Source organism: Cryptomeria japonica, chromosome 5 (assembly GCF_030272615.1).
Source record: "Cryptomeria japonica chromosome 5, Sugi_1.0, whole genome shotgun sequence".
NCBI lineage: Eukaryota > Viridiplantae > Streptophyta > Pinopsida > Cupressales > Cupressaceae > Cryptomeria > Cryptomeria japonica.
Window position 1 is genome coordinate 54,396,258 of NC_081409.1, and position 19,911 is coordinate 54,416,168.

At 31.3% G+C, this 19,911-nt stretch overlaps 1 protein-coding gene across 1 annotated transcript in view; it reads right to left on the bottom strand.

Moving 5' to 3' along the window:
• Nucleotides 1–696: 696 nt before the first annotated feature.
• LOC131068576 (agamous-like MADS-box protein AGL11) overlaps nt 697–19,911 on the bottom strand; it is a 56,054-nt gene continuing 36,839 nt past the window's right edge. The window contains exons 2-7 of the mRNA XM_058003802.2: nt 4,481–4,550; nt 4,284–4,366; nt 4,040–4,139; nt 3,857–3,898; nt 827–975; nt 697–715 (exon numbers count right to left, since the gene is read on the bottom strand). Coding sequence (XP_057859785.2) covers nt 697–715; nt 827–975; nt 3,857–3,898; nt 4,040–4,139; nt 4,284–4,366; nt 4,481–4,550 — 463 coding nt within the window. The remainder of the gene's footprint in view (nt 716–826; nt 976–3,856; nt 3,899–4,039; nt 4,140–4,283; nt 4,367–4,480; nt 4,551–19,911) is intronic.

The following is a 19,911-nucleotide window of genomic DNA, read 5'->3' on the forward strand; positions in this document are numbered from 1 at the left end:
CATCTAAAGTCATTTCTTTTACATTTGATCGGTAGATTTTTTGTTAAAGGAAAACATTTAGGAATTTATAAAGATTAGATCTGCATGTCTAAATTATATCCATACTTGGATCAAATATATAGATACACAATGGTTCTCATAGTTGAAGAAGTGACCTATAGTGATGGAGAATGACCTCATAGGAACTAAAACATTCATCCAAACATCACTAAATTTATCATACGCTAACCAACAATCTTTTAATATATACTTACAGCAAATTTCCAACTAAATATATCTTTATTTGTTTCAATTTTTCAAAACATTTATACAGAAAATCTATCAATTATCAACATTTCAACATATTACATTTTTCCTTAAGATATTTGATTTTTCTAAAAAAAAAAATTTAAAAACTAACTTTTTTTCATTATCAATAATCAATATCATTGCCTATTTTTATTTAAGATATTGTAGTTAAAATCTATGTTGTTACTGAAGTAAATGCTTCAATTTAAATTTATTCTATCGTATATTAGTTCTCTAAAGTATATATGCTTTAAATAAGTTCACCGAATAATGACTTCTCATTGATCTACCTACAGCATCGACTGTAGAGACATCCTTGATTTTATTGGAAAATCTACCCCCATTGCTTGGTAGAATAGCTGGGAGGTAAATTAATCACCCTGAAAAAGTTTTCTTCTATATCGTGCTTTACTGAAGATAAAGCTTGCTAGAAATTTTACATCACCATGATTATCTTTATCTGCAATACAAGTGTGTTCGACACTAAGCATTTCACATATATGAATAGGAAGGAAAAAAAAATAGCATAACTACTTACCAGAGTCGGAGAGCAGTTCGAATAACCACACGATTAGGGTTTGAGTGCTGAGGAGATCTCTCCAAGTTTATGTCTTGGACAATCCGCAACTCATTCTGAGCGAAGCTCTGCGGCTCTCGTCTACTTGTGCACCCATCTATTTCCTTCAACTGAAAAGCAAATAAATGCCATTTTTATTTTCAGCAAACACATAAAAACAGACTGGAGTTATCATGGAATCAAGTTGAGCACGAGTGCTGCAAATAAATGGGTTATCACCTCCTAAAACATATTCTTTCCTTTATTAGAATAGATTAGAAATTCCTTGAAGACAGTACAAACGGTTATATTATAGTAATAATTTAATGTAGAAATGAGTACATGATTAAAATATGTACATTGTACGACGTAAGATTTTGAGTCATTAGATTGAAACGGAAGTTCTCCAGAAACTCTGTAAACAAAATTCACACACTTTTCCAGAATCTCGTTCATAAATTAGTTTTTCAGTTTTGGAATGTTATATCTGGATTTAAACTATACTCTACTTGGTTTGTTTAGCTATTATATTGAATCACATTCCAGAATATTTCTTATAAAATCTTGTAATGTGCAAGAAACATATCTATCAACATTTTTATCTAAAAGTTTAGTGATAGAGCAAATTTATTCAAGATCAATTATTAGAATTTGGTTGTTGCAATAGAAATTATAGAAGGAAGATTGATAGTTATAAACAATTGAGAATGTAAAAGAATGAAAAATAAGATGTTCAGTTGTATAAAGGTGCAAAAGATTCATTTGCAAGCGAAAGTAGTATGGAAGTTTTAAAATAATCAAGCAATGTATGGTGTTGAATCATTTTCAAGAGCATGAAGTGAATTTAAATAGTTTTATGTAAATTTTTAACATGGTTTGAATATATTTTGAGTTAAATAGTTTTATGTAAATTTTTGACATGGTTTGAATATATTTTGAGTGCATTATGTGTTGTAAGGTGGATTGGATATTCATTGTGAGATTTTGGAGTGCATTCTACTGTGCTTAACAACATTCTTTATGAGCTGAAATCAAATTGTGAAACACCAAAGAAGAGCATGACTTGTAGAAAATTCAGATGCATATAACTATTATCATATATTAGTGGAGTGAGTGTGGTCTTATATAACTTGTTTTTGCGTTGTGTAGATGCTAGCCTCAACTTTTAAACAGTAAGGATGCAAGGCAATTGTGGTTGTAGAGAAAATCTCGTTAATTCAATCATTTCCATATTTCTATGTTGTATTTATTGTATGGGTTGGGAATTGAAGATCTCATTGAACCAAGTGTAAGGCTAAAGAATGACAGTCATGGATTTATTTGAAAAAAAAAATTCAAACAATGATATAGGTAATATAGAAACACACAAGTAAATTCAAGAAATGTAGTATTCATATTGTTCTTATTGTAACAGGCGTGGACATAAAATTGAAACATGTTGGAATTTCATCTTTCTACCATTTGTTTATAGAAGAATTAGTCTGAAAGAAAGAACTTATGAAATATCAGACATACATGATTTATAGATGGATTGATGTATCTTGTTAGTAAAATTTTGAAAATATGTTCAAAATATTGTACAAGAATAAATAGTTTTATGTCAAAAGAAATAAGATTCAAGAAAATTTTGAATATTTTTGGTTTTACATATTTATGACTATAATTTCATCGAGAGGACTACAAAACAAATGGAGAAATCTCTTTGGAGGTTAGTAGATCAAAAGTTAGTTGGTAGAAATAGTCACAATGGAAATAGTAAATGCGAAAGTTAAACATCTTTTATTAAACTAATGAGTGATCAAATTTCAAGGTGTTGCTAGAATAAACTATAAATTTCTCCAAGCAACAATTAAATAATTTTTACCATCATTAAATAAAGAGGATAAGCATACTGAAATCTTGTGGAGGGCTGAAATTATGTGAGAGGATTACATTTGATAAATATGGAATTGATTGCAAAGATCATTGCTATAGAAAATTGTTATAGTGTTGATCGTAGAGATAGAGATCATTGTTAGATATTAAAAAATGTTGTGTCTTGATTAAGGTATAAAACATGAGCAAGGCCTAGACCCATTTACAAAGAAACCTTGAAAGAAAACAAAACAAGTATCACAAGAAGTGAGACTAAAACCAATAGATTTTATTGGAGCTATGAAATGATACGGTCATTCCTAAATGGAATAACTAGCTTACAACATCCAAAAACAAACAAAAACACTAAGACAAAAGACAAAAGAAAGCTAGGAGGGCTCATGCAAGGGAGGGCTAGTGTTGATTGTAGACATCAATGTTGAATCTAAAATTTGTATCATTGACCTTAAATCATTGTTGAGTCTAAAAATTTGTAGTGTTCATTACAAAGATTGTTGACAAATCAGAAAAGTTGAAATGTTTATCACAAATATCATTGTTGAATCTTCAAAGTTTTAGTGTTGATCATAGAGATCATTGTTGAATCTAAAAAGTTCTAATATTGATCACAAAGATCGTTTACTAAATCTTTAAATATGTAATATCGATCATCAAGTTTCTTGTCTAATTTATGAAGGTTTTGATGACTTCACCTCCTTTATTGAATTATGAGAGACATATTGTCATGGATAATGATGAACAAAGGTAATCAAAGATGTTCAAAATAAGGATGAGTTTTTGTACTTTCCAGAAATCATTGGTGTTAAATATTCATTATTTGCATATAAATAACTAATAAACCTATTTATATGTGACCTCCATCATCCAACTAAATAATTAAATTTATAAAAAATATTAAAAAATAAATTATATTTAATTACACTTTTAAATAATTCTCACCATGAATCATGTCTTATGCGAGAGACACATCTACCCACATATTTTATGCATTTAAATATTTATGAATTTATAAATTTAACAAGAGAACAAATCTATATAACTCGAATTTCCAAATAATTCAAAATCAGAGGACAAAAGAACCTCAAAGCTGAAACTTTCTAGTTTATATACTATTATGTGCTTCGATATAGTTCGTACCCTTGTTTGCAGATTCTCTATCTTCTCAAATAGCATTTCCTCCTGTGGCAACAAAGCAAATATGATTCATCTCTATAGTATTTTAACCACCAACTTTTCGTTTATTCTCTTATGGGAAGAATTTACAATAGATACAACAATATTGAAGAAACCCAGGAAAACATTTCTCTTGATTTAACCCACCTTGGTCGATCTTACACAAGCAAGGCTCTTCTCCATCTTAATTTCAAGCTGGTGGAGTTCACTTATGCTTAATGGTTCAAGGGCTTCTCCCGTTAGTTGCCTGAATTAACTCCATATTCAACAATCAATGTCTGCGTTAATATCATATTGATTAACAGTGATATTTGCTCTAAATTTTTCCAGTAGAATACTAAGAGCTACTGTGATATATGCATTCGTTTCGAGCAACAGATAGAAGCAAAACCTGATGGAATTCATTAGACTGTCACTTTGGTGCCTGAGTTTTCTGACTTCCTCTTGCCAATAGTTCAAATTCTGATCATTTACCTAGTTAGAGTCAACCCAATTCAATTTGAAATAATATTCTTGAGAACTAGCTTGGGGAACAAGTTTCTATAGTTTATTTCAGTCGACCCAAGAATTTACCTGTATGTTGGGGACAGTAAAATGTCCATTCGGCTGCATTCTCTGAGCAGTGATATCGATGTACCTCTGAATTGTTTTCTCGACACTTATACAAAACACAAACAAGAGAGAATACTATAATCAAGCAGTACAAATTGTAACACAGTTATTAATAGGTTCAGCGCTTGAATTCGTGATCCTTGAAAAGAAAATCTAATTCCTTCCGCTAGATATATAATTATTAGCCTATTTAATTCAATTTCCCATGCTACAGAAAACAAATGTACATCTTAAATCGTTAACCAGTATCACTCATAAAGAATGGATAACTTGCCATGACAGCTTAACTAACAAAAAAGATTAAATAGATATTCAGTTTATGTACAATATATAAAAAATTGTTTTTGAAATCTATTGTCATATGTTTTTGAATGATGTATAGGATAATATTGAGCAATTTTGATTGTAGAAAATTGTAAAGAAGAACAATAGTACATAACACTTGGATTTACGTGGAAAAAACTGGTAAAAATATACCAGTAAAAAATCATGGGCAAATTATCTTTTGTATTGATTCTCAAGAATTACAAGTTACAACAATCTTCAAAAACTGTCCATCAAAATATGACTTCGAGCAGTCTAAAACAACCGAGTTGCGCAGTCCTACTTGAAAATAACTTAGTAAATATAGTAAGTATGACTCACACAACAACATGTAAAATGCATGTGGAAATTACTATTTATAGTACGTTTCCTAGCAAAACTTTTTCTTTATAGTGAGTCAAAAAAATATTTGCAATGCCGACAATCATCTAATGGCGCACTAGCTAAGAAAGTCATGATGACTCAACCACTGCAAGATGGAAATTCAAGATGACTCAACCACTGCAAGATGGGAATCCAATTTAAACTTCACATTTCAACATTGATAGCAAGAGACATTGGATCTAATGTGGCAGGCTGGAAGACTTTTTCCTAATGCATTCTTCTGTGTTTCTTGGTTTTCTGCTCTAGAGTGTGCTTATGTTTCGGCTAGAGTGTGCTTATATTTCGGCTCTTTCTGCTATTTTTTTTGTTCCTCAGTATTAGTTACATTTTGGTTCTTTGTAAGTTGTTTATATGTTATTTTCTAGCTGCTTTAGGTTTATGCTTTAGGTTTATGTTAGTTGTTTATATGTTATTTTCTAGCTGCTTTAGTTTTTACTAGTCCTTTTCGGTGACTAGCCGCTGCTACTTTGATGGTTGTTTTATATGCAATTCTAATGAATTCGAGGTCTTCCTCCTCTTATCTTAATAAACAACAATCTTATTTGAACTCTTATTTCATTTTATCCAGGAAAGCAGCATATAACAATAATGAAGCAAATAATTTCTGTACACAATTTTTTTTTTTCAGATCCTACTAAATTTCTTCTATAAGTCTTCAACATTTACATTAATGTAATTTGTGTAGATTTTGTCGCACTTATAAGACTATCTACAAAAGTAGTAATCGCATTTAGATACTGCTGAGTAATCAATGTTAGAATGATAAATAACTGATGGATATGTGGAAATTAGAGTTATAGATGTTTACGTGTGTCAATAGAAGTTATGGAGGTAAGAAAAGGTGGTGTGCTAACCAATATGAGATAAATGTAAGCATTTATTGAGATAAATTGTAATTCATTGTTTGAGCTGTAAGTCATTGCTCGGTCTTGCAGTAGCCGTCTACATCTATTTACCTTGGCCACTGGATGTTCATCATATCACAGGAAATCCCGCTATAGTAAATCCCAACGAAAGGCTTTGATATCTGCATTCCAATAATGATATACAAGACTTTCTGCAAAATAATTGCTGATATTGCATTTTTTTCTGTAATACGACAGTACAAAGAAAGGGGCAGTTTGATATTGTAACCGCAATTGCATGCCTGGGTGAAAAATGTACGCTTAACTGAAATATTCTTGTCTTTTTCACGTGGGAAATTTGGCAGATTACTTAACTGAATCACAAAAGTTAGACGGTGTCAATTGTGTTAGTCGGAAATTTAAGATGCAGAGTTTAATGGAAGGGCACCATGTTTGGTAAATAGTATTGAGGGTAAATCAGGTATAGCTCAAGCAATTATTTAAGATTGGAAGAAAAGAGAGAATGTAAAGATTCTCGAGTATGTCTGTCAAGTATTGAATCATTTCCTTGAATATAGGACATAATATCTTGTCAGACAATTCTTGAACATTTTGTATGAAATTATAAACACAAACTGTATAATTAGTGAGTTACTATTTCGAAGTTGCACAAATTAAATGCATGCTAGAGGATAACTTGATTGACTTATTAGTTTAGAGAGAAGTATAAATATATATTGTCAAGTACACTATCATCTAGATAAGCTTGCATATGGGGATGTTATGTGATAGGGATAAGGTTGATTAGGTGTTTTAGTGCTTGAATGGAATTGCATCCACTTTCCTATGTGACAGACAGCTCTCCTACGAATTATATATTTGTACTTAAAAGCTAATCAACAAATTCCCACTTTATAAATACTTGTTTCTTACTATTTGGTACTTATCATTCTGACACTACTTTGAATGGTATGTCGGGTGACAATAAATTGTTTATTAACGTACACAACTATTTTATATTTTAGTAACTATACTTCTTCAGAAAAAGGAAAGGAAGATGCGTGTCAATTGTAGACATTCTACTATAAATTCATTTTTTATCGTTTAAGGAAAAGAAAGCTATTCAAAGGAAAGAAATGGGCAAAGTAGAAAGGACATAAATCTAATCTAAAAATATGAAGATGGAGCACAATTAGAGTCAAATTCTAACGTAGAAAAATAAGGAAAATAGAGCCCCATTACTGTCAAATTCTAGCATGGGAGAAAAGGAAATTGTGATTATTGTGGTAAAATTGGACACTTCACATATAGATTAAAAATAGAAATTAAATAATATATAAAAAAAAAAATAACTTTGTTAATGGTTAAGACAAGACAAATGATAACCTAAATAATAATAAGTTATTTATTTTAGATGTTATTTTTTTGTTTAAAATAAATGATTATAATATAGTTTGGTAAGTTGATTCAAAAGTATTTATTAATATTTCATGTAATAGAGTTTGGTTTAAAGTCTTACATTGGTAGTAAAATCTATATAAGAGATAGATATATTCCTTGACATAAATTGTTATAGTGCAATGTAGGACTACTTCAAATCTTATGTATGCTATAGGAATTAAGAAGAGTCTATTATTTGTCTTAGAAATCACAATATCAAGGTTTAAAATTTGAATTTATGAAAATAGACTATCATGTTAAGAACATGCAAGGGCATCATGATAACTGAAAAAATCAAATAGATATCTTATAAAAGTTTGTGTAATTATAGAAATAAATCAATAAATGAAATCAATTTCTTATAGATATTATTTTTGTATGAAGAAAAGTATTTATTCAAAGACTACCAATTTATGAGAATAAGCATGATAATTGTGATGGTTGTGCATAAGGAAAGCAATGTAGGAATGAATTTCCTAAAGAAAAAAAATGTTCTTTAAGTAATACATATAGATGTGTGTGAATAAAATGCAAAAAGGTTATTTGGGTGAGATTATTTAAAAATTCTTAGATTATATCAAGGAGGACCACCATTTTTAAAAAAATATTGCAAGGAAAATGGTGTAAAAGAATAATACGTATTACTTCATTATCATCACCAAAATGGTGTCATTCATAAAAATATTTATTGAAAGAATTTTTGTCATATTCCAAAATAAAATAGAAGAAAATTTGATACAGATTAAGTAAAATATATTTTTCATTGGTTATTTTTATTAGGAAAACACTTACACAATGTATAATTAGGTTACTTGTAATGTGTTTGTTGGTAGAGATGCTATATTTTATAAATATGAAAAATAATATATTTCATATATACTTGTTGAAAAATAAAGTGATTGTATAAAAAGTATGGATAAAAAAGATGATCAATGTTTTCTTGATGTAATAGATAGTGAAGAAGAAATTCCACCAATCAATCAAGCATTAAGAAGACCAATTATACAAGTCAATGATATGTACTAATGATTCATGAAATGTACAAATATAACTCTAATATTTAATGAATCTAGGAATCTCGAAGAATATATAAATGCAAGGGAATATAAACCTAATAATAAAATTAAAAATTCTACATACTACACAATAGAGGGGTATATAAAACATAAAGTTAGTTCCATTTTTTTCATTCTCCATTACGTTTTTTAGAATATATTATTGTATATATAGATTTGAAATTTTAACAAAAACCTATTAAAAATAACTAAGTATAAACTAGTGTTCATTATCCTCCGTTCTCCCTCATAATGAACATTGAAAAAAAAGAATTGTCCTTATTTCATCCTTTCTCCTTGATAATGAATATTTTGAAGAAAAAATCAAACTATGTGCTACAACACTTTCTTGACTTAGGGTTCCTCCCTACCCATCTCCCATAAATGGTGTATCTACATTTTCCAATCATAAATGCAGTGTCACTCTTTTACTGCTCACTTCAATCAAAGATGATAAAACTATAGTTGATCATCATGAGTCATTTTGTTAATCTTCACTCCAAATTATGATCCCAAATAGTCATTCGTTATCTTTCTGAAATATCCAATACTCTAGATCCTCCAATATCAAACTAGATATTAATAATAGATAGGTACTTTTTAATATTCTGAAAACAAATCTATAATTTTTAGAACTAAATAATGTCCAAAGCTATCACCAACTTATAAAAAATCTGAAATAAACTAATGATGGAATAGAATCAATGAAGCTATAAAACATCTGAAACATACATAATTCATATTTGTGAGATTTTCAATTGAACTTTCTATACACATGCCAACAAAAAACCTTTTTGCAATAACAATTCCATTAAAATCAATAAAATAAATCATGGAAATTTAAATCAAGAACATCGAAGCATTAAGAGAAACCATAAAAATATAGATATCAGCAATATCAAACCTACAATCAATAATAGTAGTACCAACATTATTCCAAAAACTTATTATCATCACGAACAATATTATCAACATCATTGTCATCACAAACATTATTATCAACATCCTTGTCATCACAACCAACATTATCAACATCATCAATAAAGACTTCAACAACACTCAACATAACCTAATTTAAAGCATGTGACTCAGTCTATATCAAGGATGTCACAACTACAATATCCAAATAACCATCATATGTCTCCCCTAGGACTAATTTAAACCAAGTATTAGTAACACATAGCATAGGGTTATAAACTACTCTTAAAATTTTAGCTTTTGATTATACTGTTTCTCGGAAAATTTTATGGTGTAGAAGAAATGCCCTTCTTTGAAGTTTTCACCCTCTCAGGTCATTCGACTACGGGTGAATTTCAGTCCCAATCCAAATTTTAATTCGTTCTTCCAGCTTGTACTAGTTGTTTGGTTTCTTTGCAACCTTGCTAGATATTGTTATAATATTGTTTCAATCTTCTATTTTTTTGGTACTATTGTTGGTTACCCCTTCGGTAACCTCGTTGTTTTATTCCATGGTTTGGACCGTATTAGAAGCCAACCCTATCTTAATAAAAAAGATAGGCCTTTTATACTTTCTTTTGAAACCAATGAAAAGAGATCATATGAATGTTGATCAGATGAAGAAGACATGTGTACATAAAATATCAATGGATTTATGGTTAGGATGACCACAATAAGAACACAATTTTGGTTGAACCAATTTAACATTTGTAGACATGTGTACATAAAATATCAATGGATTTATGGTTAGGATGACCACAATAAGAACACAATTTTGGTTGAACCAATTTAACATTTGTAGACATGTGTACATAAAATATCAATGGATTTATGGTTAGGATGACCACAATAAGAACACAATTTTGGTTGAACCAATTTAACATTTGTAGATGATGATTCGGCTTGAGCACATTCATAAGACCTTCAAATATAAATTTCATGGTTTCAAATACTTTTGAGCACAATAACCAACAAAGCCCTTATAACCAAAACCACATTTTCTTTTATTTATTTTTTGAGGCTCCCAAACTCTCATAGTAATATTTTCACTCTATTATTGTGTGGAAATACTAGAATGAACATCTTGTTCAACATCTTTCCTCTTTTCTAAGGCATTAGATTTTTTATCATGTAACCTATATATCTCTTATCATAATAAACAAATTTGACTACAACATTCTTTTATTTGATATTATTTTTTGAATCGCTAATTTTAATATATAAAGATAAAATCATATTATTACAAAATAAATCACAATATATATACCTAAAAAAATTAAAATTTCTCTCAACACAAAAAAACAACAAAAAAAACCACCTTATAATAACAATTTCCCTTATCATGGGTTTTTTGATGTACTATGCCAATGGGCATTTGGTATTGGGTAGAATAGGCTTGTGTTACTTAAGCAATACTTTAGGGTTTTCTTACTGGTTCTTTCCCTTCAGTACTTTTTGAACCAGACACTATTAAAAACTTTTAAAATTTAATATAGTTCAGTGGTTCTATCCACTTTTATCCCAAAAAAACAAAAACATAAAACAAAACAAAACAAAACAAAACAATTTCCCTTATCACATAATCTAATAATGATGAATTAATAAATCCTTTACTTTTCCTTATGATAAGTCTTTTTATAGTTCAGTTTTTGAACATTCCTTATTCACTCTATTTCAAAGCAAATTTTTCTCTCAATAGCAATAAGGCCATACAAATATTTAAGGCACGCAGATCAGAAAACCCAAAAACTGATATCCACTTACAAATTGTAATCAACAGATTTCATACATCTATCAACCCTCATTCATCACAAAATAAAAAATTCTCACCTTCAATAAAAAAATCCTTCGAAACATTTAAAGAAATATACTTATCTGAAAATTGAGACTCCTTGCTCACTAATGACCCCACCTCTAAATAAATTGACTAGCTGTACATTTTTACTCTCCCTTCCAGATATTAACTGGCTATTTTAGAATTAAGCTTATTCTTTGAATAACAATCTTATTAAACTTCATTTTTAATATACATAATCCTCTCAATTATTCCATTTAGCCAGCAATGTCTGACTTCAATTAATGATTCTAATTTTATCCTAGTGACTTCCACACAATGCCAAACACATTAGTCTCACCCTATTCTATTATAATCTCACAACCAATAGCACCTTGAAATCAGCAGTAGAGAAATAAAAAATACTTTAGGATCAACGATGAAAGTTAAAATCCCATAATATTTTTATATAGTTTAAATTTTTTTGGCTTTGCCATTTACTGATAAAAAAAAAACCAATAAAGTTAAAAGAATGGATTTACCCCCTAATTTCCAATCGCAACATCTACAAATCAATGACCGAAAAATCTTTATTGGCTCCTCACAGGGCTGGTCCACACCGTCATGCTTCTCCTCCAACCTAGTGCTCTTCTCTTCTTTGCATATATTTTCTTGTAAACTCTACACATTTTTCCTTACGTACTTCAACAGCATATGTCTCTCCCTCACATCGACACAGTTGAAAACAAGTTGAATGATTTTCGATGCGCTTACAAGACCTTTTTACAGCTTAGATACTGATTGTAAGGAATAAGAAAACAGTAATAAAATTAAAAAATCCACATAATGAATAGAGGACATATAAATCTTAAAATCATTCTATTTCGTTTATTATACATTATATTCGTACAATAAATTATATTATATATAAATTTTCAGATATAATTGAAACTTACAAGTACTAATAATCAAATCACTTGTTATATATTAATGTTAATTATCCTTCAATATTCTAGGCATGAAGAAAATTATAAGTTATAGAAAATGGCACTTGAAAATGGACTAAGCAATCTACAAATATAATTTCTATAATCCCTAGATGGTTTTTTCTATAATCTGTAGATGGTTTTTCATATCTAATTTCATTGTTAATGGAAGTATTAATAATCTTAACTTAATTTCTTGTAAAATTTTATTCACAAAAAGAAATAATAGACTTACCTAAAATTGAATACCATTATATTTATGAATTCACCCACTAGTAATAATAATTGAGATATACATCAAATGTGTTGGAATGATTATTATTTATTAACTCATGCTTAAGTCCTACTACTTATGTATGGATGTTAATTCATAATTTTTTAATGGTTATTTAAATGAATAGATATATTTTATGCATCCTAAAGTTTTTGTACAAAAGGGAGGATAATTTTGTATGCAAGTTAAAGAAAGAACTCTATTGTCTTTAACAACTACCAAGGTCATGGTATGAAAAAATTAATAAGTAGCACAAATAAGGATTTAAGGAAAATAAATGTGATATTTATTGGTGCATAAAGTAACATGAATATGGGAATGTTTCTTTTATTTTATTATATGATGGTTTTTTAACCATAATAAGTAACACTATATGTTTGATTGGTGAAATATAAAGAGATTTATCAAAAAAATTTAAATAATTTGTCTTATAGAGGCACATTATTATATAGGAATTAATGTAAGAAGAGAATATGACAAGATTTTGTTACTCAAATCATGCAAAAAAAAATTGTCCAAATTTTTAATGTTTATTATGGCAAGACAATATCTACTCTTTGAGAACCAAATTCTAAGTTTTCTATTGAGCATGAGGCCAAAAATATAAATCATATTCTGTATAGATAGTCAATGTAATTTGAACCAATTAACCACAAAAACACATTATATTTCATAATTTGTTCTCTTACATTTCCAACTTGATGTAGTTAAGATTGAGGGGTTTTAACAAACTTCTCAATCTTTCGACCTTAATATCCCATCCAATTCATAATGTGGAAACAAAAATATGAAAACTATCTTTGTTTCAACCTTCATATATACATTCATACAATAAAATTCCTAAAGAAAAATAACATCTATGAAGGGTTTCAACAAAATATGAAATTGTTGGTTTCTGCAGTGGCGCTCCCCTTGGGCACCTAGACTAACCACTACACGGAAGCCAATGTTGCCCACATTGGGCTACACATGGCTAAAAGAGAGGGGTTTACTAAAGTGTGGCTAGAGTCTGACTTGGTAAACACTGTCAACTACTTGAGTGGTCGCACAGATCCTAGCTGGACGATTGCCACCCTGATCAAGGATGGCCGAAATATAATTAATGAACTGACAGATTTCAAAATCTCGCACACATACCAGGAAGGCAATAAGTTGGAAAATCTACTGGCCAATCTAGCAGTGGGATACGTGGCAACCAATTGGTGGAGTAGCAGGGATGCTTTCCCTGAAAAATCTGTGCGATCTGGCAGGTAACGATTACTGCGTTAATCAATGATCCCTCATCATGACATGGCTGAGTTGATAGCAAAATGACTCTTTCTAGTTTTCCCCTATTCAAAAGTCTAGAAACCTCTTCGGCGACTTGATATCCTATCTCATTGTGTGGTTTTTCTGCTACTGTTTTGATATCCTTTGGGTGTGGCCCATTTTTTGTGACTGGTTGGTGATAGTGAGCCCCTTCTCCTATTATCTGGTGACCAAGAGCATAATGTGAGGGGATAAGAATAGACAAGAGCCCTCTACTTGCGAGAAGTGAAAAAAGAATAAAGATGTGTGGCAAGAAGTCGTTGATGTTGGTCTTGTCCCCTACCTGGACCGACTTCATGGCCCCTCTCCTCTGATTACAGAGGCCTTTGTTAATGAACGGAAAAAAGGGAGTCTCAGGGCTTATGGTGCTGATTATTAGATTGATGAAACTTTGGTGGCGATGGTCATTGGTCTAGCTATGATTGGAAGAAGGTTTTACATGGATAGAAAAAATAGGGAGGAGGATTTGTCGAGTTTCTTCGACAAAGATAAGGAGCGCTCCAGAGTCACCAAGATGGCCGATGGCAGCTATAATAGAAAAGACCTCATGGCCCCATGGCCCCATGGGATGACATGGCAGAGTTTATAATGAGGTATATCACCCTAGATGCTAGGTATGCAAGCATCTTCTCCTACCATATCACTATCCTAAATCATTTTCGTCATGGGTAAATTATCTTTGTTCCCTTCTATCTTGCCTCCTCCCTTGAGAATAGCCTGGAAAAGCACCTAGAAAACCCTAACAACCCTGTTCTTGATGAGTGACTTATTGTCCTTATCATGGAACATGCTAAATCCCTTGCAATTGTACCCCTGCTTGCCGAGATTGGCCTGCAGATGGAGGTCCAAGATGTCTCTGATTCAAAGATGGACCTAGACAATAGTGGGGTTCCTATTGATGACCTTGAATACGAACCTATGAATGAAAAGGAAAAGATGGTCACTCCTAAGACGCTTGGCAGTAAGAACTCCCCCAAATGGGCAGCTAGCAAGTACAAAACCAACAACAAGTTGATCTCCAAGGCCGAACCCCTCACCAAAAAGAAAAATTTGGTGGCGAAGGATCACAGCCCAAAGATTACAAACCAAGGGATTAAATTGGACATCCCTATCAATGTCCATAAAGATAATCACGGGAAGGATGGTAGTCTGATGAATCTTGTCATGGAAGCCACCAGAAGCCAGGAGTGCTGCTGGAAGTGGGTCGAGCACAAAATTGACACCCACAAAATGGGGGTTAAAAAATTAATTGACATTTTCACTGCTTCCCCTGAACCTAGCAAGCCGGAAAAACTCATGATCATGACTCAAAAACTCTCTCAAAATGTCGAGGTAATGAAATGTAACCACAAACAAAGGATTGATAAAGTGGAACAATCCATGGCTGAGACTAAGAAAAATCTCAAGAACCTGGTCGACATTAGTAAAGAAGCCATGAACAACAACATTGAGGGGCTTGAAAATATTAATGACATGGTTGCTGATTATAGATCCTTCCACAATAACCTGGTGAAAGATCTTGGAGTAGATGATGTAGTTGCTGGAGACAACAAAACCACTGGACCCAATTCCAGAACTAGGAGAAGAAGCAACAACAAGGGTACCTCCAGCTTCATCATGGAGGAGCTTGAGGAAATAAACAAGATTTTCATCCAAAAGAACAAAGATCTGGTGCTCTCACTTAACTGAGAGATTTTTTGCTTTTTCTTGTTGTCTGTATTTTTTTTATTTTTGTTTCTGTTCGGGGTTTCTCCCCCGTTTTGTTGTTGTTTCTTGCCGGTTTGGTTGTTGGCCGATTGTTGTAAAACTTTAGGTTTCGGGTCCTTGTAAAACCTGTTTATCCTTATCAAAAACAAAATATGAGATTCACAAATTTTATAATGTTTCTAGGCGCTTGATGCATGTAGGTGTTTAATTTTTTAAGCCTTTCCACATTCTTGAATTAATCTCTCTTTTGAAATATGATATTAACTTCATCCTATATCTCTCATGGATTCATTAAACCCTATAAATACACCTTGCTGCTATTTATTGGTACCTATTAAAACTATTAAAGGCTGCATTTTATAGAGTCTAATACATTTGTGGGTCATCAAAAAGTGGCACCCAAATCTTCTTTTTCATTTCCCTTAACTTGACCTCTCAAATTCCTTCAAAAACATGAAATAAAGTATACCTTTTTCCTTCAAAATATTGTTGCACCATATACAACAAATAGCTGATGTATTTTAATTTAGAAAATGAAAAAAAAAAAAAACTGTTATGATATTTTGATTATTTAAGATTCATTAATTATTTTTTTTTTCAAAATTCACTAGTTTTTTTGATATTTTACCACCTATATTGAAAGAATATGAAAATAATCAAATAATAAAAGTTACTTTCTTTGAAAATTTGTAACACATAACAAGGCTGTGTTAAAACTCAACCTATCCCAAGACTACTCAAATTAAACAATAAAAATAAAATATTTTCTGGTGATGTAGGAATTCTTGTGAGCCCGGATGCTCTTACATCAAACACACCAACTAAGAAGTTTGTGAGCATAGCTCAAAAATAAACTCAAGTATAGGAATACCCTTTAAATTCATAAATGACTTGTAGTGTACCCATATAATGGGAATAGGTAGCATGATTGTTCTTTCTTTCTTTTGCTTCTTCCAACATGTTTTTGGTACATTATTGTCCTCCTCCACCAAGCATGTGCTTTCTTCTTTTTTCATTTTGTGGACTTGCATTCACCATGAACCATCCTCATCCTCCAGATGATTTGTCCTCTTTTCTCCTCCTTGGTGGGATATAACATACCATTATCTAGCCTCCTCCAAAATCTCACATCATCCACATTGCAACTTGCAGCATTTCATACTAATTTGCACCTACAACTCCATTGCGATTGAAAATTTTCATATCCTCTTCTTCACTTTTCAACTCTCAATATTAGAAATGAAGTAAAATGGATTTCATTACAAAATATAATAAAATTTACAACTTATTTTACTACAATAAAATTTCCCTCGTCACAATTGGCTACTGGATTCATCTTTGCATCCTTTTTTGTGATGTTTTTCTTCTCATCTCCATTAGTAAAATTTTCAAGACACTCTTCTTTATTTTTTACACCCTCCTCAAACTATATCACTACAACATCATCTTCATCTAAAAAAGCTACCACAATTTCTTGTACTACAAATAATTCTTCTATCTTTTTTATCTCCTCTCTCATTAACAAATCTTCTCCATCCTCACCAATCACCTCAACATAACTACGATGACTAAAGTCCATCATATCAACTTTTTCGTGACCTGTTCACTTCTCAGTTTTCGTAATTATCCATATTTAGGCACCATTGCATTCATTTCCCCTTCTTCACTCTTTCCATCCATGCCTTCCAATAGACATGTCTCTGGTGAAAAATCATTATTTTATACTTTGTTTCATTTCCTAAAATCAAATATCAATAAAAGAATAAGACTTCTCTAAGGAATTCTATAAGGCATCCACTCTAGCCTCAATATTTAACAAATACTCATAAATTTTTTTCTTAAATCTATTTACTTCTTGCTCTTCCCATTATTGTTCCCAAAACAAAATTCTTACATGGTTCATTGTGACCCATCTTATACTATCGTTTGAACACATCTTTATAAAATTAAATAATCCCCTTAGAGACTCCCTCCCCTTTTCAACTACAATTCCTCCTTACAACATAAACTATCAAATGGCACTATCATCTACCTAACAAATATTCTAGAGGAATTACATCACAAAACCCCTTGTACCCACTCTCTCTTAGTTGAAGGATTTGTATGCTTTCTACGCTTTATCTTTACTGGAGGATAGAAATTACAGACCCCTTCTCATGCCTCCAATAACAAGAAAATCCTTCAATCATGTGAAAAGAAAAATCTCTCATAATTTTGTCTTCTTTCTTTTTTACTCTCATACAACAATTATCAAGCATACTTACTCACCATGCTAGTGATATTCTAGCTTTGATAATATTTGATGTAGTCAAGATCGAGGGGTTTTATCAAACTACCTAATCTTCCGGCCTTGATGTCCCATCTAATCTATTATCTATAAACAAAAATATAAAATATTAATTTATTTAAACCTTCATATATACATCCATACCACAAAATTCCTTAAGAACAATAAAAACTATGAAGAATTTCAACAACAAACAAAAATTTATATATTTTACAATGCTTTTGGGCAATTCATACCTACAATTATTTGACTTATTAAGACTTCACACCTTCTTGGCTTCACTATTATTTTATAATCCAATATTAACTTCATCTTGTATTTCTCATAGCTACCTTCAATCCCACAAACAAACTTGTAAATTTTTCTTTCTATTATTCTATCTTTCTCCACTTGGCAAGCTAATTGCCTACACTTTTCCTTATGCAATTCTTTCGAGCAACCAACAATTTCTCTATCCAACCTTTCTATTGTTAATTTCTACCTCTTAACACAAATAAAGGTTTGATTTATAGAGGCTAATATACTTTTTGAGGTACCTAAAAGTGGCAAACAAATCTTCTCTTTCATTTCCCTAAAATTGACCTCTCAATTTCCTTCAAAAACATGAAATATAAGTATATACTTTCTTTTGAAATGTCACTACACTATATAAAATGCCTTTTGATTTATTTTAATTTATAAAATGAATAAAATACTAAAAGAAGTCATGCTCCTTTGGTAAATGAAGAATCATTAATTGTATTTTTTTTTACATTCACCATTTTGGTGCCCAAATTGAAAGAATAAGACAAGAATGAAATGGAAAATATTAGTTTCTTTATGAAAAATTGTAACACTCTACAATATTCTCTTCAAGCCCAACCTATGCCAAGAATACAAAAAATATACAAGAAAAGGAAAATATTTTTTTGGGTATGTAGGATTGCTTGTGAACCTAGATGCTCCTACATCACAACTCATTGTTAAATCTCCTTAGACTTAGCGTAAAGAAAATTATTTTTGATAAAGGAAAAAATGGTTTTTACAGGGACCCGAAACCACAAAGTTTATAAACCATAAGAATATTGAAATAAAGTCCACTAAAATAGGAAAGTTGCCAAATAGACAAAAGGACAGCAACAATGAGCCAAAAGATAGTAAAAAGCCTAAACAAGACAAACACAACTAACCTAAGGACTTTAAAGTTTTAGCAATTTCAACTTCAAGGTTATTCATCTCTTGAGCCGCCTTCTTCAATTCCTGAATCTTCTTAATAGAGGAATCCGATTTTCTCTTCAGGTTGGCTCTTGTCCTCCTTGAGGGGTAGGAATCCTCTTTCTTACTTTTGTTCTTATCAGTTTTTGGGTCCACAAACAGGGTTTGCTACTAGCTTTTTTCTATCTTATCTACCAATGTGCTCATAGAAGTGGCCGAATTATTCACAATTATGTGGCTTTGCTTCACAATGGTGTTAATTGTATCCCAGATTTTGCCAATTTCCCCTTCTAGATGCTTAACCTCATTCTCATTGTCCTTCTTCATCTTGTCCATGGGGTTGACTATTCTTTGAAGGCATTTAGCCATTGACATCTTCTCTTCTTTGGTCCACAAAACTCAAGCAGCATTTCGAGACACCCCTTTAGTAACCATTTCATCCAGTTTACCAGACACCGCTATGTTCTTAATGTTAAGGTCCTTTATTTCATGAAATACCCACTTAATAACCCTGAAGAAATCCATAGCACCATTTCTAGCAATTGCCAGAAATGTCATCAGAGAATTCCTAGTCCGGTTTGAAGCAGTGATCTTCATGTCTGAGGTCTCTAGGGAATCTGGGCCTATTTTCTCTGTCAGTGGTAGGGTGAGAGGTGAATGAGCCATCAGAGGGACCATGGTGAGCAAGGGAATCCTCTGGTGAATCCTTCGAGTAGGAGACCAATTTATTCTTGAGAGAGGTCTTCTCCTTAGTTTCAGCTTTATGAGAAGAGCCAACAAGGGTTTTCACAGAGGAAGCTTTTTTGACCAGTGGCTTGCTCTGAGAGTTTTTCTTAGACACATTCTTAGAGGAAGGGGACTCTTCCTCTTCC